At 44.1% G+C, this 25,722-nt stretch overlaps 2 protein-coding genes across 9 annotated transcripts in view; one reads left to right on the top strand and one right to left on the bottom strand.

The window, feature by feature from the left end:
* Positions 1-25,722, top strand: part of LOC109401709 (ras GTPase-activating protein raskol) — a 441,723-nt gene that overhangs the window by 262,629 nt on the left and 153,372 nt on the right. The window lies entirely within an intron of this gene.
* On the bottom strand, positions 6,226-8,435 carry LOC109621553 (histone H2AX-like). Its single transcript, XM_062855196.1, has 3 exons — positions 8,256-8,435; positions 8,098-8,214; positions 6,226-7,991 (listed from the first exon to the last, which is right to left on the bottom strand). The coding sequence occupies exons 1-3, from the start codon at positions 8,433-8,435 to the stop codon at positions 7,512-7,514; spliced, it is 777 nt and encodes a 258-aa protein (XP_062711180.1). The 3' UTR covers positions 6,226-7,511.

Below are 25,722 nucleotides of genomic sequence, written 5' to 3'. Positions count from 1 at the left end.
TGTAGTGAATTCGAAGCCACTAAGGGAACGTCCATAAATTACGTCACGCTTTTAGGGGGGAGGGGGGGTTCCGTAAAGTGTGACAACCCATACAAAAATTCCAGAGGTCTCATACAAAAAGTGTGACATAGGGGGGAGGGGGGGTTGAAAATGGGCAATTTTTGCGTGACGTAATTTATGGACGCTCCCTTAACGTACATCCCTTTGGAGTCGGCGCAGCAGGAAGCGCTTACGCCGAATCATTTTCTTCTGCTCAGCTCCAGTGGCGTAACGCAGACCCCGAGGATGCTGGAAAACCCGCAGTTAGCTAGTAGGAACGACTGGAACCTATGCCGATCCATGGTCGACCAATTCTGGCAACGGTGGGTACGAGAGTACCTTCCAACCATCGCACGTCGTACGAAGTGGTTCGAAGAGGTCAAGCCAGTCGAGGTTGGAGACTTGGTGCTTATTGTAGAAGAGAGAAGTCGTAACGGATGGACCAAAGGGCGTGTAGTACAGGTTACCATGGGGCGTGATGGAAGAGTACGGGATGCTGTAGTGCAGACTGCACGTCGCCTGGTGCGCCGGCCATTGACGAAGTTGGCGCAGCTGGATGTAGCGGAAGGTAAAGCCGGACCGGAGATACCTGACCAGCCTTACGGGTCGGGGAAGTATTGCGGAGTGCGCCAATCTATTGCCCTGATCTCTACAGCTGAATGACCATCAGGAGTGACAGAGGTCATGACAGGACAGTATGAACGTAGATAGTGAGAACGTCAAAGTTCATGATAATGCGAAATTGTGTTTACATGTGCGCTAACTTGAGCTAAAACTTTAGATCGCTAAACAGTTGTTTTTCGGTGAAATAATTGTCTTAAACCGTTAATTAACCGTATTAACAACTTTAAATTGAGTATTATGGGCAGCTTCTATTGGATTTGAGGTTAGCCAACGTAGAAGAGTAAAACTCCCATCTTCATTATATTTCATCACTTGTTGGGGACGATATCAAACTAGGGTGACCGATCTTACAGCTTGATTTGACATCCTCAATTGTTGCAGCTCATAAGAAACCCGAAAGTTACCCTCAACAAGTTTTTAAAATATCACGATCTGACACCCCCCAGAACCAGTCTAGATTAATACTAGCTGCGTAAATGCTCAAGCAATCCGGGATGAACTGGCCTTGAGCCAAAAATCTTAGAAATACAGATAAAAAAAACTCAAGCAGTATAAGAAACGAACATTTTTTAAATTTCTTTTTCTGTGTAATTTATGTATGGAAAACCCCATTTCCTATGGAGAGCAATGCAGCGATCTTAGCTTGAAACTTCCCATACATTCCTCAATGTTTCACATCCTTGCTAAATATTTACCAAGGTCATTGACATCTGTTTCTATCAGTGTTAATCAATTAGACAAGGGGACGCAAAGGCTTTACAGCGCCCTTCTGCATCGAAATGCATCGGAAAATCCTCGAAACGGGCTTTGCCTCCTCACTAGCTAGGTACCAGTTTCCCATTCAACTGTGAAGACGCCACCAGACGCACTTTTTCCCTGGCTCTGGCAGCATCGAAGCGCAACGGATATGATATCGAGAGAACATTAGGGAGCAACAACAGGACCGTCTGTCGGGTGGTCTGGTTTGCTCGAGTTGATTCAAACGTAATTAATAGATGTCCCAGAACGATGAATACGACGCAATGCTATCCCCTTTTTCTAGTTTTCTGATGCGACGGCATGTTTTGGGACAGTTTTTTTAAGGTGAGATCTGGATTTGCAACCGGACACACAAATGGCCATTGCCTACCGGAACCGATCTCGGTGAATGAGTGATTTGAATGATAATTGAGGAAATTTGTAAAGTAAACAGAGAGGTTTCGTTTTACCATTGAAGGATTAATGAAAGGGTCAGATTTTTTTAAGCAGCTCGCATTTAAGAAGCATGAGAAAGCGAAGAGGAGGTCCTTTCTTGACCGACTTGAAAAGATAGAAATCATTCCAGGGATTGAAAAAACTTAGAATAGTTGAGGAGCTTCTCGGTTTCACGTTTGAGTTTACTTAGCAGTTGTTCCCGGAAAAGAAGCTTCTTTCAACAGATGATTGAAATTATTGACCATCTCAAAAGCTGACCATGAAGATACAAAATTATGGCGCTTAAGGATGCGTAACGATGTGAAAAGTTGGAAGCTAGCTCGTTTTGTTTCTTTTCTTTTCTCGTTACGGACTTCTTGCTTTTGACATGCAGTTGTCACTACCGTAAAATGGAATAATTTCAATCCTTTTTATCCGTTAGCCAAAGAATATGTATGTATTTAAAAGCAAAACGTGCAAGGTTCACAACTTATAGCTTTCATATCAGTAACAAATTTTGAAAACGACGTATAATCAATGCTACACCATGGATTATACGTCGTTTTCAAAATTTGTTACTGATATCAAATATTTGACTAGAACACAGAATAAAAAGACACATCTATAATAATTATGAAATCATTATCAACCAACATAATTTTATTTTTTTTTCGGCATAAAAATCTTGTCCAGGACTGTGGATTAAATTTTATTAAAAAATGTTTGTTCAGTGTGTGCGTAGGATACTAAGTTAGTTCTTATAATATTACACCGCTTGACGGTGCCGCTTTCTTCTGAATAAGCCGAGTGGTATGGCCAAAAAGTGCAATATGAGCATCTACATATATTCCCTGCAGCGTAAAAACGCAAGAAGCTCTGTAACAGTAATTCCCTTCTTCAGTTTCAATTGTGTCCAGACCATTCACACCCGCATGCATCGTCCGGTATTCCGAGAACTTCTTGCATGCGGCGTTAGACATTCCGTGACGTTTTAATTTCTTCGGCGCTGTTCCGCGCCGTCAGACATGTGCGACATCAGCAGCATTCAAATTCAGCCAACTGCTGCTTTCCTAGTTCCTTCTGTGGAACTGAATCCAGCCGAACGATGGCGAACATCCGGAAAAAAGTGTGACTATCCACTATTTCTCCATCTACCTACATAGAGTTGTTGAAACGGAACCAACCGTCAAACGGATTGCCGCAACAGTCACGAGCCCATATTGGTTCCGTTCGGCATCAGTCAGTGGTGTAAGGCACGTCCCATTGGCGACCTGTTTTTTTGGATGAATATCAATTAATGCTAATTGAGTTATATTATGACTATCGTGGTTGCATGCCACTTAGTAAGGTCTCTAGGCGAATGATTTGGTCACTGACTTCCAGTCGTTAGATTTGCGTCATCTGGTTGGTGTGAAGTGGCAGCAGCTGACAAGGTGTTTATGATATTGATTCTGTGACCTTTAACGGTATTCGTTGAAAATAATTATTTCTTTTGATAAACCTTTTCAGTCCACTTGACATGTCTTCGAGAAATAAATAAAACAATATTGCACCCTCTAGCTCAATATTTTAGGTCATTTTGAAATAACCATTTGTGCCAAATAAAGTGAAGGAAAAAATGTATGAATAATCCCCCTGTGTCCGGCGCACTTTTTGGAAAAAGATCCTGAAAGATTCTCTGGAGCAAATCTTAGACTAATCTCTGAAAGAATTTCTGGCAGTCATTGAAAGAACTCCTGGGGAGATCTCTGAATCATTTCTCAGAGAAAGAAGAACTCATGAAGATAATGTGGAATTCTTGGAAAAATATCTGAATGAGTTCCTAGAAGAAATCCAGAAGAATCTCGGTAGAAATTCCTGGAAGCCCTAGAAGAATTCCTTAAGAGATATCTATAAGAATAGTTGAGGTAATGTCTGGAAAAAAAACTAGGTAGTCCTAGTGCGTCGGATGCTTTTTACATCCGCGCCCAGCGGTGAGAGACGATTTTCACCCCGCATGGCCTTCAGCACCTCCGGCATATGTGTCTGCCTCGATTTTAAAGACCAGCGCGTCGCTCCGTTCCTGCTTGCGGGCTGGTCTCAACTTATTTCTCTTTTCAACCGTAATCCAAGTGTTCTCTTTCCCTTGGTCGTCACTCTTCTTGGGATTGGCTTGTTGGGGCTTGGTTTCCTTGCCCCTTGCGCGTTTCGCAACCGGCTTCCCGGGTAGAGGTGAAGTACTGACGATCAAAACGTGATATTGGTTTGATTGATATAAGAGATAAAAGATCTGAAAATAATATCTGAAAAATGTTCCTGGAACATCTGAACAATATCAAAATTTGATGTTTCAAGATCATACGAATAGCTTACTGCTATTGGTTAGATCTTACAAGATCTAAATATGATCTGATGATGATGTTCCAGGAGTAAATTATAGATATTATTTTTAGATCTTTTATCTCTTATATCAATCAAACCAATATCACTTTTTGATCTCAATATCAAAATGTGCTATTATTGAGCTCTTTTCCTCTACCCGGGTTGGTAGCCCGGTTATTCGCGTTGGCCGCTCCCTTTCCTCCCGCTTCGGCTTCGCACCCGTTTCTACCGGACGCTTCTTGTGCCGTGACTCTCCAGCAGGCTTCGACCGTGCAGCTTGAGTCGTAGGGCGGCTTGACAGTTCCGCTACGGCCCCGGCGAGCTGCATGGTCTCGTGCGGCATTGTCGCGTTACCCGCAAAGAGGAAGCTGTCCGTTTGCGTGGACCGTTCCTTCTTGCTCGCGTCTGCAGCACTTCGTTCCTCTACCAGGAGATAGTACTCCTTTTTGACGTAGGACTACGTCTCTGTTTTCTATACCCGGTGTCATTTCAAAATTTATGAAACCAAGAGCGTTACGTTTGAGTGAAAGATTTTAAACGCTCACAGTACCTCTCCCACTGAACGAAATGATAAACAAATCCCGTTATCCGAGAGATGAAACTCCCGCGTTCAATTTGTAATATTCGGTGAACCTAAAAATCATTGATAAATAGTTGAAAAGTTGTTTTAAAGTTAGACATTGAAATCGCTGAAATCTATAAATATGGGTAGCGGACAAATTTTCTCGTTCAGTATACCAACGCTCTCTGATTGGTGCGCATCGTGGGGGCAACTACGATGCAGGAAGGAATGCGATCATGCGAGAGCTGGCTGATCGTCAGTTCCATTTCGACCACCGTCGAGGTGACACCTCGAGCTGGGCAGCGGCACATCGACTCAGCGACGACACTTGGCTATCGTACTGATAGCACCAGGAATCTCATTCACAACAGCAAGCGGCGGGCCAGTTTTCGATTGCGTCTAGCGTTGAGCGTGAAGAAAACCAACACGAATTGCGTGGCATTGTAAATTCATCAAAATCGTCCATTATTCAAACGGTTCTTTTCAGGACCATCGAAAAAGATTTCTCAAGAGTTAATTGGATGAATTTCCACCCTCGATCGAGAAAGGTGAACCTAGTGCAAAGCAAGGACAGAGCGGCGTTTCTCAGCAAAAGCAAAGCCGGTCATTAATCGCATGCACGGCAGCAAGCGGCGGGCCAGTTTTCGGTGGCGTTCAGCATTTAGTGCGGAGAAAACAAACACGCATAGTGGCACAGTGAATTCATTTAATTTTCTTCCTAATTTAAGGACCATCGAAAATGATTTTTCAAGAGCTGTGAATCGGATAATTCCATTCCAACGAACGGGAAAAGTGTAGTACAACCGAAAAGTGAATGATTTTGAATGCTTGGTGACTCAGCCAGCAACAATTATGACGTCTAATTGTTCCACCCGGACTTTGGCAACGCATTATCATATCCGGACCATTTTGCGTGAAAAATGTTTCAATTCTAACATTTTCCAAATTAAAATGATCTAAATCATCTAATATTTTGGTTACATTATCCGTTCAATGGAAATTTTCTCATTTCTCGGTTGATTAATCGTTTGATGCGTCTGGAGCATAAGGGGCGGGTCATGCAAACGAAATTAACTGAAAAGCCAGCCGAATGGGAGGAGCTTCATCTGCCAATCTAGGGGTATAAAAGCAGTGTTCTCTGTTTTCTTTCGTCATTTTCGTTGGATCAGTCAAGGAGGTTGGAGGTGGATGTCACCTCCAGCAAGGCAGCAGCACAACAACCCAGCGACTACTCTCGGATATCGTGCTGATGATAGCACTTGGAATCGCATCCATGGCAGCGGCGGTGGGCCAATTTTCGACGGCGTCCAGCATTCTCCGCACTCCGCAGCGAAAACCAACACGCATTGCATGGCATTTTGAATGCATCAAAATCGTCCATTATTCAAACCGGTCCTTTTCAGGACCATCGAAAACACAAGTTTACAAAATAAAACGAAAGTCGTGAACTTTTGTCAACGACCAAAATTTTTGACGTTGAATAACGTCCTTCGGCAACATATAGGGGTGTAACTTCAGAAAACCGAAAATTTGAGCATGTAACGAAAAGTGGTTAGATTTTGACCGCTAATAACTCTGTCATTTCTTGATGGATTTTCAAAATTTTTGCATGAATTGATCACAAATTTATCTACGCATCGATTCTCTACAAGGTAACTATTGATTTTCAATAGCAAACTATTGAAAAGTTGGGAAAAGTGAACCCATGTTTTATCCAGCCAATCACGTTCGAGCACAGATTTGAGGTTTTCGATCGAGCGCCTGGCAGTATAAAAGCTATTTCTTCTTCCCCTCTTCCTTCATTCTTCATTAACACCTCGAGGGGAACGCATCGAAGCAGAGCTATGCAGTTTGCTCCGTTTGCGTTTTCGTTTAGTATTCTGTGGCATGCCGAGCGCGTTGGATGTCGACGTTTGCGCACGTTCACTCGTGTTCGCATCGTCGTGCACGGCACAATTTGAGCCGTCGACCAGTTTGAGGACTTTTCATCATCGGAGCCAACATCGTCATTGCTGTCTTCAATTTGACTGTCAGAACGACAGGGGTTCGTTCAAATATTACGTAACGCTAAGGGGGTGGGAGGGGGTATAGCGCTGTGCTACGCTTCATACGAAATTTCAAAAATTTTCATTCAAAATTTGTTACGTGGGGGAGGGAGGGGGTCTAAAATTGTCAAAACTTACGTTACGTAATATTTGAATGGACCCCAATGCCTTGGCTCTCACACAAAATTTTGCAAATTTTAATACAAACAGTCCTTTTGAGGGCTTTAGAAATATCTTGCAAGAGTGAACAGAGAATTTTCCAGAAAGACGCCGTGCAGCAAAAGTGTCAAATCCACCACGGTTTGACGGTTTACTTTGCAAGAACTGTTAAGAAATTTAACAGTGCCTCGTCGCATACCTGATACACGAGTGGATGGGAAATTGTATCAACTCAGGAATTTCCAAATGAATATTTTTACCACCGATTCTAATACATATTAAGATCATTTCCACACTGATAGGAAGGGATTATGCGAACAAGTTAAGCCATTTTTACAGCGTGCTGATGAAAATCACCGATGCCAGCAACATTTCGGTTGGCTCTGATAATCTTCCTCACTTACTGTTGATTTAATGCTGGATTCTGTGCTCTGCAAAAGGAGACGAACGAACGCAAAATTTCGAAACAACTCTCCAGCGGGGCGAATGGAATATGGTCGCCCTGATAAGGACGGTTTTGGTTTTGGTCGACACAAGTGGGATGTAGTTTATGCCTTCTTTTCCATCTTCTTTGGCAGCAGAACGGTCTCAATGTTTGGCAAGACACCGCCCTGGGCGATGTTCGCACCGGAAAGCAATTTGTTCAGCTCTTCGTCGTTGCGGATGGCCAACTGCAGGTGACGGTGAATGATCCTGATTTTCTTGTTGTCACAGGCAGCATTTCCCGCCAGCTCGAGCACTTTAGCCGCTGGATACTTCATGACGGCCACTAAGTAGAGTAGGTCCCCGACACTGACACGCTCACAGTTGCCCTTCCGGAGCAAACGGTGGATGCGACTGACTGGGAACTGCATTCCGGTACGGCTGGAACGGACGTTGGCTTCACCCTCGCTTTGGCTCCTTCGTAATGACGCGACACAACAGCGTGTGCCATCGTACGCGTTTGCTCCTGTTCTGTTGGTGGGGCGGCGGTGCGGTGCGCTTTTATGCTGGATTCTTCTACCTAGTGCTCTGCAAAAGGAGACGAACTAACGCAAAATTTCGAAACAACTCTCCAGCGGGGCGAATGGAATATGGTCGTCCTGAAAAGGACGGTTTTGGTTTTGGTCGAAACAAGTGGGATGCAGTTTATGCGTTCTTTTCCATCTTCTTTGGCAGCAGAACGGTCTCAATGTTTGGCAAAACACCGCCCTGGGCGATGTTCGCGCCGGAAAGCAATTTGTTCAGCTCTTCGTCGTTGCGGATGGCCAACTGCAGGTGACGGTGAATGATCCTGATTTTCTTGTTGTCACCTCGAGCACTTTAGCCGCTGGGTACTTCATGACGGCCACTAAGTAGAGTAGGTCTCCGACACCGACACGTTCACAGTTGCCCTTCCGGAGCAAACGGTGGATGCGACTGACTGGACTGGACGTTGGCTTCACCCTCGCTCTGGCTCCTTCGTAATGCCGCGACACAACAGCGTGTGCCATCGTACGCGTTTGCTCCTGTACTGTTGGTGGGGCGGCGGTGCGGTGCGCTTTTATGCTGGCTAGCGCTACGCTGTACCAATACTGTGAAGGAACCAACGGATGCAATAAAATGACGCGTGAACCGAAGGGGCGGAGTTCCGCTTGCTATTTGATGGGCACAAAACCACGAGTAAGGCGCAGAAGACGCAACGAATAAGAAGAAGAAGAAGAAGCCTCGCCGGTAGGAAAACTATGCTAGGTTAATGCTAACAAGACATCCGGCTTTCGTGCAAAACCGTTCTTTACAAGACGATTATAATTATTAATCTACTACAGAAGAATTGTTTTAACATTATTTGTTGCTTGTTCGTGTAACTTGTGCGACTAGCATCCCTCTGATGAAATGAAAGGTACCCTTTCAAACCTGTTCGTTTGAAGGTTAGAGTTTTGTTTCACTATGATGCACACCTAGCGCTCATCCACTGACGGAAAAGCAACTGATCCAATTCCTTTCTGCTGTGTGTGCCAAAGTGAACTTCGAAACGTTCGTGTCATTTTGCTGCCCAAGAACGAGAAAGAAATGGAAATGGAATCTCACTATTATTCCGCTTTTGACTTGGTCCGCACGTAAGCGTGGCCGCCAAAACATCCCGTGTCCCCGCGCCCCTCTTCATCAAAGTAGTACATACGATAAAGAAGTTACGGTAGGGAACGCGCAACCGAAAATTTATCAATGAAAATGTTGTATTCCCTATCACGGACATCAAGTTGCTGTACCTAGCTGATCTTTGTGATGGAACTCTCTCAGTATATTTCTCGTGAAGTTACCAAGAGTGCTTTTGAGTGATTCTCAGTGAAAGGTTGTCTACGTTTGTAGTGCATATTGTAGTGAAGTGAAATGTCGCATTTGGCTGCGAAATACATGCGTAACTTTCGGAAGCGCGCAAAGGAGCAGCAGCCGGAAATCTCGCCAAAGAGGGTGAAAACCACTGCCGAGCGAGTTCGGTGCCATCGAGCAAAGTTGCAAGCGGCTAAAGGTAAAGCGTCTCCAGCCGGTCCAACCGGTGATTGGGACGCTGGCGAAGGGCCCTCAACTAGAGGTAGGAAGTATTAAATTTATTCTCATTTTGATGTTGAATATGTATTTGATCTTGATTTGATCTTTGTGTTTGATGTCCCACAATGATGAGTTTCGGGTAACTATTATCAATCAACTTTTAAAATGTTGACTATAATCGATTTGTGCGTTCATTACACAAAACTAGTTTATATTCTGAGGACTTTTGTTTTGGTAAAACTTATTAGGAGTAAAATCTGGAAAATTAATAATGTTGAGTGATGCATTTTATGCATGACAACCCACGATATGTGAATGCATAACATTTAACTACAGTTTATTTTACAGTTACGAATATTGATAAAATTCTTCTTTATGGCTATACGTTCCCACTGGAACTTGGCCTGCCTCTCTTCAACTTAGTGTTCTTTGAGCACTTCCACAGTTATTAATTGAAGGGCTTTCTTTGCCTGCATGGATTTGTATATTGTGAGGCAAGCCCAGGGAGTCGAAAAATTTCCCCGAGCGGAACGTGAATCGAACCCGCCGTCTCAGTATTGGCGATCCATGGCCTTAACCACTAGGCTAACTGGAGACCCATTTTGATAAAATATAAAATTCAAAAAATAAATCAGTCAACCATACAACTATTTGGTGAACATAATTTACACGACATGTTTGATAACGCAAAGAACGATGAATTTTTGAATTTTCTTAGTACGTTTCATACTGAAAATATTAACATGTTGTTTCATGTTTATCTCAAAGTGACTCGATGTGGGTGACCTGGTGGACTCGGTGAAAATCTTGATGAATATTATTTACAATAAAAATGTTGTTAACAATTCTGTCGTCTGCGGTCTGTTTTGCGAGTATTGAAAATTGCGGTTGAACTCCAGGTGGCAATATTTTCATAATTATTACACGAAACTTTTATTGCAAACCTCTTTATGTTATTAATTCTTCCCTCAAATCATATAAGGGTTCGTTCAAATATTACGTAACGCGAAATTTGACCATTTTGGACCCCCTCCCTCCCCCACGTAACAATTTTTGTATGGGAAATTTTTATAATTTGTATGAAGCGTAATACAGCGCTAGACCCCCTCCCTCCCCCTTTAGCGTTACGTAATATTTGAATGAACCCTAAGAGGGGGTATCATATCTGTCAATAGTGTCTGTATGTCGTAATTGTGTACCAAAACCGTTGGCTAATCACGCTTTCTTTGAGAAGTGTTCAATACCACCCGTACTGCTCCGGTATCAACCCCATTGTTGAATGACCGAGGCGAATCAGTCGTCGATGGTGCATCTCAAAGTGTTATCGTTCCTTCACCGGAGGATCCACAAAACGATGAAAGTGATGAAGCCGTTTCTGATGGATCGGCTTCCGATGACGATGCCGACATTCGCATGCCCCCCGCTACTCAAGAACCCAACTTCGATCGTGCCGACCGGGAGTTCAGGAAACGATTCTTGGAAAACGAGTTTGGCCACTCCTGTGATGTATGCGCGCGAATTTGGTTCAGGAATGATTTGAAACCGATAAGTGGTACCGATGCTAGCCTTCTATTGGCGACAAATTATTTCGAATCTGCGGAAGGATTCTCGGCGTGTCTAACTTGTCGGAGCAACCTCAAGCGTGGATTGATTCCTTCGTTGTCGCAATCCAATGGATTTACATATCCTCGCTTCCCGGCAAATTTGCCCCCGCTGGATCCCTTGACAGTAAGGTTGGTTTCGCCGAGAATCAACTTTATGCAACTGCGTCGTTTGCGCTATGCAGCAGGTTTGTAGTTCAATATATAGTTGGTTTTGTGTTTATTATCCTATTTATTGTTGTTAAACAGGAAGCTTGTCAATTATCGGGCAAATTATCAATGTTCCGGTGGATGTGGCCCAGATGGTCAGCGAACTTCCTCGCCAACTGGATGACGACCATGCCTTCAATGTGTGCATCAAGAGGCACATGATCCACAAGTCGAGTTACTTGTCCGGATACGTGAAGAAGGGTACGGTCAAGGCCTGGTTGAACTACCTCGTAACTACACCGTTGTACAGGCGATACGGCATAGTCTTCAACGAAGATAACCTGGCAGCCATCGTGCCAGCCCAGCAACCCGGAACAAGTGCGAGCCCATCGATTGATCTCGAGGTCATTGACGCGTCGAACGATACAGAGCTGCTTATTGGCCAGCAGCACACGCTCCTATGGGATGAGGACAAGTGCCTCGAAATCGCTCCGGGTCAAAATCGGACACCGCTATCCATCATTTATGATGAATTTGCGGAAGAGCTGTCGTTCCCGGATATATATCTCGGCCATCCACGCACCTTCAAACCCGAAGTTCGGGTAGCGCCATTCATGATGGCAACTAGCGAGATAAGGCGCCGAGACCGCCGTGGCGCAAGACCGGAACATATTTTGTTCATGGCGATGAAGATCATGCGGCTACGCGTTTCTGAAGGGTTGAAGAATACGTTCAAATGTATGGGAACGGCTAATATAACACGAGCCCAACTACAAGACCGTAACTTCCTCGAGAGCTGCATCGACCGCAATCTGTCCTTCCTAAAATCCATTCCGAACTCGGTTCAATACTGGCAGCAGAGGAAACGAGACGTGTTTGCGATGATCCGTCAGTTGGGAAAGCCGACTATGTTCTTGACGGTGAGTGCCAATGAAATCAGGTGGCCACATTTGTTAGAAATTCTGCAGAAGCTGGCGAACGGATGCAACGAACCCGCAGCGGCCAACATCAGAGCACAGTTGACTGCACTGCAACGGGCCACGCTTGTTTCCGAAGATCCAGTAACGTGTTGCGCGTATTTCAACAAATTTGTTAACGTGCTGATGCAGCTGCTGTCGTCGTCAAGATATAGTCCGTTCGGGAAATTCTATGTCGTGGATTACTTCAAACGGATTGAATTCCAACATCGTGGAAGTCCACATGCGCATATTCTGCTATGGTTGGCCAACGATCCTCGCGAAGCTGTGTCGGAAAACATGCCTGCTACCGTTGAGCTGATCGATGCTCTCTGCTCCGTTAGTGTCGATGACCTGCCTGAAACGTATGGAAATCAGGTACATTCAAATTTCTTTGTTATACAAACGCTTAGATGCTAATGAAATTGGATATTTCTAGGTACACAAGCATACGTTTACGTGCTTCAAGCGTAACGACAAACGGTGCCGGTTTAATATTCCGTACTGGCCGATGGATCAGACCAGGATATTGATTCCGATCACGGCGGGCGATGGTCGACTCGACGATTTGCGAAGACGTGCCGTCCAACTGCGAGATGCTCTCGAAACTAAAAGTTTCGACTCCCTGGAAGCCTTCCTTGTCGACTCAAACTGCACATACGAGTACTATCTCGATGTGATTCGTGCTTCGATTCGCCGACCGACGGTTTGCTTGCGACGGTCCATGGCGGAGCTCTGGACCAATTCGTTCAACCCCTGGATTGCGAAGATCCTAAAATCCAACATGGATTTACAGTTCGTTTTGGAGGAGTTTTCGTGTGCTGCCTATGTCGTTGAGTACGTAAACAAAACCAACAGAGGCATAAGTAGCTTACACAGGGAGCTGGTCAAACTCCAAGAAGAACATCCGGAAAGCGATTACAACGACCTTCTGAAGAAAGTCAGCATTAAAATGCTCAACGCCGTCGAAATGTCTGCTCAGGAAGCCGCGTGGTACTTGCTTCGGCAACCGATGTCGGAAGCTAGCCGAAAGGTACTACTTTGTCTGTCCAGATTGAATCAATTTATTATAACATGTATGCTTCTTATCTTTTAGGTGGAGTTTATCCCGACTATGTGGCCGCACGAGCGAATCAAGTCGCGGAAAAGGACGAAGCAGATGGACGAGGAAGAGCTAGAAGATGACTCGACCGATGTTTGGACCCTCAATGTCATCCAGAAATACGAGTCGAGAACAGGAATGGATGACATTTGCCTGGCGGATTTTGTGGCCTGCTACACGGAGGAAAAGAACGCAAAGAATTCGTTCAAATTGCGAAGCTTTCCCCGTGTGATACGCTGGTGCGCATACAATATGTCCGAGCTGGTTGAGTACAAACGCGAGATGGTGCTGCTATTTTTGCCGTTTCGGAACGAGGTCTGCGATATACTGGACCGAAATAAATTTCTGCAGTTGTATGAGGGCAATGAGGCTACCATCCTTGCCAAGTTGAAGGAGTACGACTGCGAAATTAATTTGGACCAGGTCGTGGATGAGTATATCCGGCTGTCCGACGAGGATGACGAACAGCAAGCAGCAGCTGGTCAAAAGCGCGATGAGTTTGTCCGAACCATCACCATGGAACCGAACGATGACGATATTCAGTACTTGCCGACAGGACCCATGGCGGCTGTTGTTAAACAGCGTTCCAATGTTCTGTCGAAACAGGAGTACTGCGAGATGGTTCGTGCGACGAATGCGGAGCAGCGTGATTTGATCCTGCAAGTAATCGACAACTTGCACAGCTTTAGCGACGACAGCAAACCAGTGCAGATTTTCTTCACCGGTCCGGCAGGCTGTGGAAAGACGTTCACTTTGAGAATCCTGATGGAGACGGTCAATCGCTTCAGTCAGGCGCATAATTCCCAAAGTAATGCCTACGTAGCTTGCGCGTCCACAGGGAAGGCAGCCGTTGCCATCGGTGGTACCACAGTCCATTCCGCATTCCGGATTACGATGTCCCGTAGACAAAGCTCAAAGCTGAGTTTTGAAGCGCGGCAGCTGTACCGTAATGCCTTTGCAAATGTAAAGGTCATTATTGTTGATGAAACCAGCATGCTTGGAGCTGATGTTCTCAACACGGTACACGCTCGGCTGCAGGAAATTACGGGCAATTATGACGATCCGTTCGGCGGTATGTCGATTGTGTTTTGCGGCGATCTACGACAGCTACCCCCTGTCAATGCACGACCAGTGTTCAAACCCTCTGCCAATTCGATGCACGGTGCGGTGTTGTGGCAGTCTCTGGAGTTTTACCCACTGGTTCAAGTCATGCGTCAGGCTAACGTAGAGTTTTCCTCTATTCTGACCAAAATCGGTAACGGAGAACAGTTGTCCCCGGAAGAAATCCGCCTGATCGAGAGCCGTTTTCGTACAACGGAATGGTGTCAGCAGCATGTACCGCAAGCAATACGGCTATTCCATCGAAACGCTGACGTGGAGCGATACAATACCGTAGCATTGATGGATCGCGACGCAGCTGAAAGTACGGCGGATGATGTGTACTCCGGGTACAAAGACAACTCCCAGCTGGTTGGAGCGCGCACGAAAGTGCACAAGATGAGCGTTGTGGAGGCTGGCGGTCTGCCGTACTTACTACGACTGGTGGTGGGTACCCCGTACATGATCACCACAAACATCGACGTTGAAGATGGTTTGGTGAACGGTGCTATCGGTGAGCTTATGTTCGTCGAGCACAGCGAAGATGATCCGCAGCAGCAAATCGTCAAGCTGTGGTTCAACTTCGAGAACAGCTCTATCGGCAAGGCGTTGCGGGTGAAGGCCCGCCCGCTGGTGTACTCGAAACCAGGAGTTTTGAATCCGGAGTGGACCCCAATCGCCAAGCGCTCCGCGAACATCAACCTCAATGGTGGCGTCAAGTGCAGGAGAATGCAGTTTCCGGTGGTGAGCGCATGTGCCCTTACGGTGCACAAATCTCAGGGCGGCACCTTTTCGGAGGTAGTGTTCAGCTACGAGAAAGGCCAGGAACAGCAGCTGGTGTACGTTGGATTTTCCAGGGTGACTTCACTCGAGGGATTGTTCCTCACCAACCCTACCAACAGCTTCCGGTTTCACCACGGCAAAGGCGCAATCACGCCAAGAATCTGTGATCTCCGCACAGAGCTGGAGAGGTTGAACAACCACCGCCTGCGCACCATCGGCGAAGACGTCATGGAGGTGATATCATCGAACCGATCTGCTTGCACGATGATGAGCTTAAATGTGCAAAGTTTAAATGCACACTCATCGGACATTGCAACAGATCGTGTTCTCTGTGCCGTCGACTTGCTCGCTCTCAGTGAGACTTGGGTGGACAACAGCTCGCGCGCAACCGTGGCTGGGTTCCACTGTATCGCCCAAGAGAAGCGCACCGGAGTAAGAGCTGGAGGAGTTGCCATCTTGCAGAGCACACAATCATCGACCATGGCTGTTGCTCACGAGATCAACAAGCTTGATGCCAGCTACGATCCGATGATGGCGGTGGCGGACGAGTACGGTGACATCTGCGCCATTGAATTGCCGGTTATGGGCACCCGTACGCTCCTGTTTTCGTTGTATCTGTCACCGGGTAGGAAACTAATCTATTTCAAAATTTATATAGTTCTCAATTAATATTTTCATTGTTTATCAGGTACTACGTTGAAGGAGAAGAAGTTCTTCCTGGCCCGCAACCTGATCCACTATTTTAGTGTTGATACGCCCGTCGTTGTAACCGGCGACTTCAATATCGATGTATCGAAGCCGGATAATTTCGAGTTCATCGACTTCATGCGGATCTATCTGCGCCTTGAACTAGCTTCGGATCGATCGCTTGCGACCACTCTCGGCGGTTCATGTCTCGACCTGACCTTCATGCGGAACATTCGGGTAGCATGTACGAGGTACTGTGCGTACTTCTCCTACCACAGGCCAATCCTGTCAGTGCTTGAGCTGCCTTGCGGTAAGTTTAATGATATTCATTGAAGCATTTCTTACCTTGTCTATTTCACATATCTCGTTTCAGAAGCACCGATATGTTCCTCACATGAAGAAAGCTCGTAGATTCCATCCCGCTTATCAACCCCCCGACATTGCATCAACCACGCCGTACATCCTCGCTATCTCGCCGCGTATCAACCTCTCGAAATTGCATCAACCACGTCGTACATCATCGCTATCCGGATCGATCATCCGCCCGCGTACCACGAGTTGCCAGAGGCTTCCATCACGATCATCGTACTCTGAGTACACCGCAAAACTGACTCAACCAATAAGTAAATAAAGCAAATAGAAGTCTCCAACAACAAAAAAAAAACAAAAAAAAAAAAAAAAAAAAAAAAAAAAAAAAAAAAAAAAAAAAAAAAGTTTTTCCAGTATGTCTCCAACAACATTTCAAATAATATATTTTATCTTCTATATAAATTCTTTGCAGTTCCCGGCTATGAACAAAACGACCAGAAAACCCTGCCGTCAACAGCTTGTCTGTTCGCCCGTCTTGACCTTCACGGTGCGATTACAAGAACGTCCTGGGACCAACGAGATTTCCCGGAAAACAACACTACCATCTTCTTTATTTTCAAAGGCCCTTTTCAGGGCCACCATTGGTTTATTCCACAAAGAGTCGGTTTCGAAGTAATCTTCCATTTTGAATATCACAATCCACACATATCAACCCTGGAGCCAATAGCCACAGCTGTAAATGCGTGGGTATTCAGTATGACCATGCTTAGGGTGACGGGTTCGAATTCTGATCGGTCCAGGAACTTTTAGCAATGAACATTACCTTGGCTTCGTCCTGGGACCAACGAGATTTCCCGGAAAACAACACTACCATCTTCTTTATTTTCAAAGGCCCTTTTCAGGGCCACCATTGGTTTATTCCACAAAGAGTCGGTTTCGAAGTAATCTTCCATTTTGAATATCACAATCCACACATATCAACCCTGGAGCCAATAGCCACAGCTGTAAATGCGTGGGTATTCAGTATGACCATGCTTAGGGTGACGGGTTCGAATTCTGATCGGTCCAGGAACTTTTAGCAATGAACATTACCTTGGCTTCTTTGGGCCTAGATTATCCCGTGCCTGCCACACGACAATATACACATGTAAAATGGTCATTGGTAGAGGAAGTTGTCAGATAATAACTGTGGGAGTGCTCATAGAAGCTGAGAAGCAGACTTTGTCCTAGTGATGACATTACGTCAAAAAGAAGAAGAAGAGGAATCAACCCTTTTGAACAGTTCATATTCCAGGCACCACTTAAACACACAGCGATTGGTCCAAATGCGTTACTTAGAACCACTTGCGTATTATTCTAAAGTTTGGGAATTTGCGCTCGGAAATGTTGTATCTGCTCATGCATCCCTAACACAGACATCAAATTAGTATTGCACAAGCATATTATGACGATGTTTCTATTCCGTTTCGTCTATTCCACTGTGTCAGTTGTGTTGTGCTGTGACCATACTGTGTGCTTGTGAAAACTAGTGTAAAGATGAACCCGACGAACAATTTGGATGCAGACGATGAATTTTTCACTCGAGGTATAATCTGCATACATTTAGGTATATTCAGTTCTTCCTTCACTTCTAATGTGTTTTAAATGTTTTAACATTCTATTGAATATTTGTTTGAAAAGGAGTACTAGATGCGGTTGAAGAGATTGAGACTATATTTAGTCGAGGTAGGATATTTATATTTCATAACTGTTTAGTACATTTGATCTGTGTTTATTACACGATTGTATAAAACATCCCATTATTTTGTTAATAAAGAGGTGCTAGACATGGTTGATGCAGTCGAGACAATTGCCATTGGCGAATCTGCATGCAAATTAATCAACTTGAACGTTCAGAGCTTTTCTGCACACAAATCAGCCATTGAATCCGATGCTGTGCTTAATATGGCTGATGTACTGGCTCTCACTGAGACTTGTGAGGAGGAGGAAGCTACTACGGAAGTACATGATTTCATCTGTATCGCAAAATCCAAACGGCCAAATCTAAGTGCAGGTGGAGTAGCAATTCACCAGAAGAGAACTGCAATCGCCGTATCGGCGATTCCGTATTCAGTGCGTAAACTTTGCGCTAGCTATGATCCAGAACTGGATCTTGCAGATGAGTACGGCGACATTTGCGCAGTTGAGATAAATATTCAAGGGAGTCCTGCGTTGCTGATTTGTATTTTCATTTCGAAAGGTATACAGTCAACATGATCATTCCGTTATTTTCCTCATAATACATTTTGCTTCTTTGACTAGAAACCACAATCAAGCAGAAGAAGCTATTTTTGGCACGAAACTTGATTCTTCTTTTCAATGACGAGGTGCCTATGGTCGTCACCGGTAACTTTGGGATCGACATATCCATGGAGGAAAACTTGGAATTCGTGGATTTCATGAAGAAGTATCTTCGGTTTGATCTGGCGTCAGACCCTGCTCAAGCAACAACTGAAAGGGGATCATGCGAGGATCTGACATTTACGCGAAATGTGAAGTGTGAGACTAAGAGATGCTATTCGTACTTCCTCCACCACCGACCGATGCTGACACTATTTGAGTGTTAAACAGGTAGTTTACCGGATAAGCTCTGATTAGCCAGTAATATTGATTTCACATTCCTCCAAACAGCCACACCAACCGACTTCAACCAACTTTCAGAGCATGTTCCATCAACCTTCATCGGCATCATGATCCATGACATGACGATAAATCATTCTGCATGAACATCAAAATGTATAAATCATCATCTTCAATCCAACAAACGGCCCTTTTCAGGGCCACAGACAATTCCACTCAAGAGTTGATTTTCGAGTTCCTATGGCATCCTTCACTACACTAACATCAAGGTCTATCAATAAACATCTACAATCAAACCAAAGGACCCCAAAACTTCGTATAAGAGTCTATCAAATTCAATACAGCATTCAATAGTCGAAACTAATGCATAAACGGACGTTATTCAACGTCAGACTTGCGGTCGTATCTAGTATACAACCCCTCCAACTTTTTAAGCACAATTTAGTGCTGATTTCGAAACCGACCTTTAAAAAATTAAAAGTAGAACAGTTTTTGAGTTTTAGCTCAATATCGAGTTTTGCAACTTTTCAAAATATGTAATTTACTAAAATTCAAATATATTGCGTTTTGTTCAACAAATTTTAAATCTTTTTCCATAAATTAAAAGCTGAATACAATACCTTTCGATCATCTGAATACAGGTTTTGCGTCAGATTGATGAAATTCAAGATATTGGCGAGTTTTAGGGACGATCTTCTAAAATTTTAGCAAAATTCCCAAAATTTTTTGAAGAAATGTATTTTTTTCAATAAGAAAAAACCAACTTAAAAATTTTTTCTCGACGTTTATTTGACATATCATATGTAGGCAAGTTACAGTAAAAAATTCAGCTCAATCGGAGCATTGATTACGAAGAATGAGATGTTTGAAGTGAGCGACTTTGCTTAAAAATAGAACAAAAATCGATTTCAAATCATCAACCTTGTATGGAAAGTCGAAAAAATTTCCGCTCTACTGTAATTTTTTTCTTTCGCGTTTTCGAACTCAGGGCATGATTCTACACCAAAAATGATCATCAGCTTACCGAGTTCAAAAATGCTGTAAACTAGTGAAATGATTCCTCAAGAGTTAATTGGATAATTTCCAACATCGATCGAGATGTAGTGCAACCAAAAAGCAAAAGACAGAGCATCGTTGCCAGCAATAGTGAAACTGGTCATTATTGTAATCCACGGCGGTCCAGTTTTCGGTGGCGTTTATCATTCAGCACGGAGAAAACCAACACGCATTGCGTGACATGGTGAATTCATGCCATTTCGTTCCTAAAATCGTCAATTAATCAAACGGTCTTGTTCAGGACCACCGTTAATTATTCCTTAAGAGTTTGTGAATCAGCTAATTTCATTCCATCGAACGAGAAAAGTGTGGTGCAATTGAGAAGTGAAAGATTGAATACTTGGTGGCCCAGCAATAATGATGAAACCGGTCACTAATGGCCTAATGGTTCCACCCGGAATTTAACAACGCATTATTCTATCCGAACTATTTTGCGTGAAACATTGTTTAATTAAAATTAAGTTTAAACATTTTTCGAAAATGTTCGAAGGTGAATATATGACGAAGCCACACCTAGAATTTTCTAGAGCACAAATCTGAAGAACCGAATGTCGGTTTGCGCTTAAAAGTTGATCGTTTGGTTACCCGCTGGTGGTTTGCTCACTTCTCGGTTGGTTAGTTGCTTGATGCGTCTGGAGCATTCGGGGCGGGTCATGCAAACGAAATAAACTGGAAAGCCAGCCAAATGGGAGGAGCCTAATCTACTAATCAAGGGGAATAAAAGCAGTGACCTCTGTTTTCTTCCGTCATTTTCGTTGAATCAGTCAAAGGGAATGGATGTCACCTCCGCAGCTGCGCACCAATCCTGCGATGACTCTCGGCTATTTAGCTGATAGAACCAGGAATCTCTAGAATCTGGAACCAGGAATCTCAAACTATATGGAACAGGGCCCATATAGCCGAGGCGGTAAACGCACGGGTATTCAGCATGACCATGCTGAGGGTGACGGGTTCGATTCCCGGTCGGTCCAGGATCTTTTCGTAAAGGAAATTTCCTTGACTTCCTTGGGCATAGAGTATCTTCGTGCCTGCCACACGATATGCACATGCAAAATGGTCATTGGCAGAGGAAGCTCTCAGTTAATTACTTTGGAAGTGCTCATAGAACACTATGCTGAGAAGCAGGCTTTGTCCCAGTGAGGACGTTACGCCAAGAAGAAGAAGAAGAACCAGGAATCTCATCCACGGCAGTAAGCTATGGCAGTTTTCGATGGCTTCCAGCATTCAGTGCGGATAATTTTCAATTGTCTTGCCGAAATCTCCTGTTATTTAAAAGGTCCTTTTCAGGACCAGTGAAAATTATTCCTCCAGAGTTATGAATCGGATAATTAAAAGCGACAGACTGAAAACTTAGCAACAGTATAGCCGGCCTCTAATTGTTGTTCGCGTAACTATACAACGTATTGTTGAATCTAGAATATTTCATGAAACTGCAATCAAAATTATCTAAAATTTCGTTAACAGCAATTGAGTTGTGTCAAATACACATAGCTACGGTGGCTCCATCTGTTCATTTCATAGCGGCAATTTTAGTTATTTTAATGATTGTTGCGATCGCAATATGATGTTTGGGAAGCTATGGCTTAACGCCTTTCAATATTATAATCATTCTTTCCTTTCGACGAAAATTCTTTCAAACAACGGTTGAACATTTATCTTCAAAATAAAATAATACTCAACCCTCAAGTGATGGCCAACCGCGCGAGTTCCGAAAGGTTTAACTAATTAACATCTTATGAATGCGTTCAGTGGAATGGATCACATAGGTAACAACTTTAATCAACACATCACTCCGCCGATTTGAATTTTGCCAGCATACATTGTGTAGGCCTTTTATCGTCGGTTTCCTGCAATAGGTGCACAACTCAAAAAATGTGAATTTTCAGAATAAGCGTTTGAAAATTGGCAATCATGAAGCACCTCCTGCAAATTCACTTATTTCTCTCATCATTTGACAAAAGAAAACAAATTTTGATTGTTGTATCATTGAAAGGGGCTGAAGGACTATCTGTTTCATGAATTTTTGACAACTATTTTTCAACGACTATTGAAAAAATTGACTGATTTTGAGTTGTGCCCTTACTGCGGAAAATTGGTGAAAATGCCCAAATCTCGCGTTTCTCATCGAATTTTGGAACAAGTCTTTGTGAGATGAAATTTTACATAGTTTTTCATCATTTGCCATCAAAATCTCAAAAATGACATATTTTGAGTTGTGCTCCTATTGCAGGAAACCGACGTTATGTGATAAATTCGTTATGCATTTATTTACGAAGGTCGGACAACAATGACACGAAAAATCAGCTGATTTAAGACTTCAAATTAAAGGGCCCATTTCAATATATAAAAGTCGGAACCTCATTCCAGCCTTTGTCCTACGTCAACAATGCGGTTATGTCTCAGACATTACCCACCCCTAGTTTTGGCCAGAGCCAACGATTTGCGGAGCTTCAGCAGGCCCTGTTTCAGGCCCTTGCTGATGTTGCTTCGTCCGCTGGTATAGCCGATCAGCTCATCCAACTACCAACCACTCCTGTTGCGGTTCAGCGCCCGCGTGAGGTCTGCACCGGTCATCTGTGCTTTCTCAGTTGGCACTGTACCGCTTCGTGTGTTTATTCCACTTGCACTCGTTGAGCTACCCGCCGCTGTGTCGCTAGTGGGTGTACCAGCCCCTCGTGGTGGAGATCTCGCCAAGCCACCACGCGCGAACGGGTTCAACGCCTCATTGTTTTCAACTCCACTCACGACCTCGCTTTTAGTTTTGGTGATAGGATGCATTTCTGTTGGGCCCCCTTAGAGCCGCTATCCCACACTGTAAATGAAGTAGTCGCCAAGGATCCTGGTGGTTATCTATGCAAGCAGGGAGGCCAACCGAGGGTTGGCCCAGGCCCTTATGGGGACTGGGCTCAGTGCCAGATCAGCGCTAATCAGGATACTTCAACTGAACATACTTTTGCCCAGTTAGTTGCCTAAGCTGGGCACAGATCAGGAACGTATTTCAAGGCCATGCCACGGTTTTTTTGGGGCGGAAGACAGCGTCGACATTAGCCTATCCGCCGTTTCAAGTCGGTGCCACCCGACCTTACTAAGAGGATAGAATGCCGTCTCCATCAGCTCACTTGTGCATAGTTACCTAAGCGTGTACCATCTCAAAAACCAATTATTTACTAAGCATGACCAGTATACCATAACCAGGAACTTACTGGCATTGTTCCTGATGTGCCCGAGGCACTCCTAGCTGGGCTGTGACACTTTGGAAGCGGTGTCATGTCGCTTGTATAGAGTTTGCTTCCGGATGTGTAGAATTTCTGAAGAGGACCAGCAGAGCCCACTGCAGGTCCCCCGCCACGCCTAGGCTTACTACGCTTGAGCAGTTCGTATTTCCGGGTGCTCGGTCACCTTCCGGTGCCATAGGTGGTAAGTCCAAACTGATGTGCGGGTATGGTTCGACTAGGAAAGAATCTTAGGCTCCCACCAAAACATTGAACACTCTGGGCTCTCGGATACGGACGAGGGACGTCGTGTGGTCTCCAGTAGGAAGGCTTGGCGGTGCAGGGCTCCTGGGCACAAGGTAGAACGCTCTACGTGGTGGGGTTGAAAGCGTGTAGCCGTTGGAAGAGAAGGGCAATCAGATCCGGAGCCGTTGAAAATATCCGGACCAGTACAGAGGCTCTGTACTGGTGTTCAATTTTCTGTATTTGAGTGTTTTCACCCGTGGTAGCGTAAAGGGCACTCACTCTCACAAGCTACCGCTTGAGACGAATGGCATGTCAGCATGAGTAGTGTGTGGATGATTGGGAATTGAGCTTGTTGGGTGCTCACGAGGAACTGAAAACGACTGCGGCCATTCATTTTCGGCTGAAAAACAGGCACTGACACTGATATTTTGCAGGACTGGTCCCCTGCGTCCCATGGCGAAGACTTCACGCATGCGGTCCGCAAACAACGCACACGATGCTCAATCGGGAAAGCGCAGATCCGACTGCCTTGACCGACCTGACTCGAACCACCCAAACATGCAGCTACTGTTCTCACATATTTTTACTTCTTTCTTCCGGTTCATCAGCACAGTGTTGCTTGGCGATGAAAAAGGCGTAATACGGATGCGGGTATCTAATTACACACTAAGAGAGTGAGTTTCGTGTGCTGTCGTGACAGATACTGGTCCTGTTGTTTTCTAATTTTCTGAAAGAGCGAAAGAGAGAGCATTTTATACGTTTCATAATATTCGCATCTTTGTACACTTGGTACAACTCATGATTCAAACTTCTACGCCACACTTCATTTTCTTGTTTCCCACCGAGAATTTTCCACAGCAATTTGCGCTCAAAAACTCTGAAAGTTTTTTGGTTTACCTCCTTTAACCTCATTACCATATTTTAGTACATTGAAAATAAGCGAGGGGTACTACAAGCGAAGTTTCACAATTTAAAATTAGTAGCCTAATTGCGTCCTTCATACATGTTCGTAAGGGTGAATTGCTATTGTAAATGGTAACAAACTCTGGAAGAATTCATAGTGGAAATAAAAAAAAAATTGCGATGGAATTCGACGGCTTCCGGATGAATTTGTAAAAAAGTTCTGAAAAAAGTAGAAATTAGAAATTTCCAGATGAATATTCGAAGGAATTCATAAAGGAAGCTCTGAAGAAATTGCTCAAAGAACGTCTGATTGGTATTTTTTCTCCTTATTAAGGGGTTTTAAACCCGAAGCTGGTTCATTTCCAACAATTTCAATTAAAAATATAAAATTGTGGTACAAATTGAAACCACTAAATCTGGTGGAATTCTTGCAGGAATTTTGGAAAAAATTAGGATTTTTTTAGAGAATTGGGGGAGGAAACTTTGGATGAATATCTGAATGAGTCCTTGGAGAATGTGTTAAAGACTGTCTAGCACATATCTTGAAGAAATCTGTGGAGGCAATCCTGTAGGAATCTTAGAAAGGATTTCTAGATAATCACTTGATGGATTCAAGGATGAATATTTGGGGCATTTTTGATAGAATCTCTGAGAAATTCTCAAAAAAAGTTCAAGAATTGCCATCTTGTGTCAACTTCTACAAAAATTCATAGTATGTCTCCTGACAACGCCAGGAATAACTAATGTCTTCACATAGCAGACAGCTTGTGCTCCAAAATCCCAGCTGCTTGTCTTCCTCCTATCCTTTTCGAAATATCCTTTTTATGGCGAAATCAAAAGCGTACTGCCAAAATCCGCAGCTGCTTTCCTGAAAACTCATTGTTTGTCCTATATTTTTTTAATGGCCACGTTCTTCTCAGAATCACTTGCGTGCTCCTAGAATCCTCAGCTACTTTCTGGAACACCTAGTTTATCTTAGGTTCTTATAACTGTTTCAACATTTCTAGAATTCTCCAGCTTCTATCCAGAATCTCGATCTTCTAGGCCCAGCTCCATTTTTGCTTAATATTTATTTATCCAAAGAATTGAAAGAACTTTTATAAATTCATAGAAAGGAACATCCAGAACAATTCAAAGCAAAAAAGTTTCTGGTAGAACTTCCGGAAGTTCATAAGACGCGATGCGAGACAACACATAACAATTATCGTTCTTTCAATCGGACGATAACTGTCATGTTTTGTCTCACGTATCACCTTTTTTTTTCTAAATTATAGAGGGATAATCTGCACAACAGACACCCTAACAGAAGGTTAGGGTAGTGTAGGTCTGACAGGCCGTCTTCTACAACAAAAGTAAAATCCAGGACTACTCTCTCCTCGTACCCACTAAACCATTCCTATGGTCGCCAAACCCTACGTCTCTCCGGAACCACCAAGAAGGTATTGCTTCAGAGAGGGGCTAGTGCACATCGCACCCACAAGGTTAGCTACGTAGCCTGCAGCAACGAACATCGATGACTCGCTTTGGAG

Source organism: Aedes albopictus, chromosome 3 (assembly GCF_035046485.1).
Source record: "Aedes albopictus strain Foshan chromosome 3, AalbF5, whole genome shotgun sequence".
Taxonomy (NCBI): Eukaryota; Metazoa; Arthropoda; class Insecta; order Diptera; family Culicidae; genus Aedes; species Aedes albopictus.
Note: the sequence above shows the minus strand (reverse complement) of the source record. Positions and strands in the feature narration are given on the sequence as shown.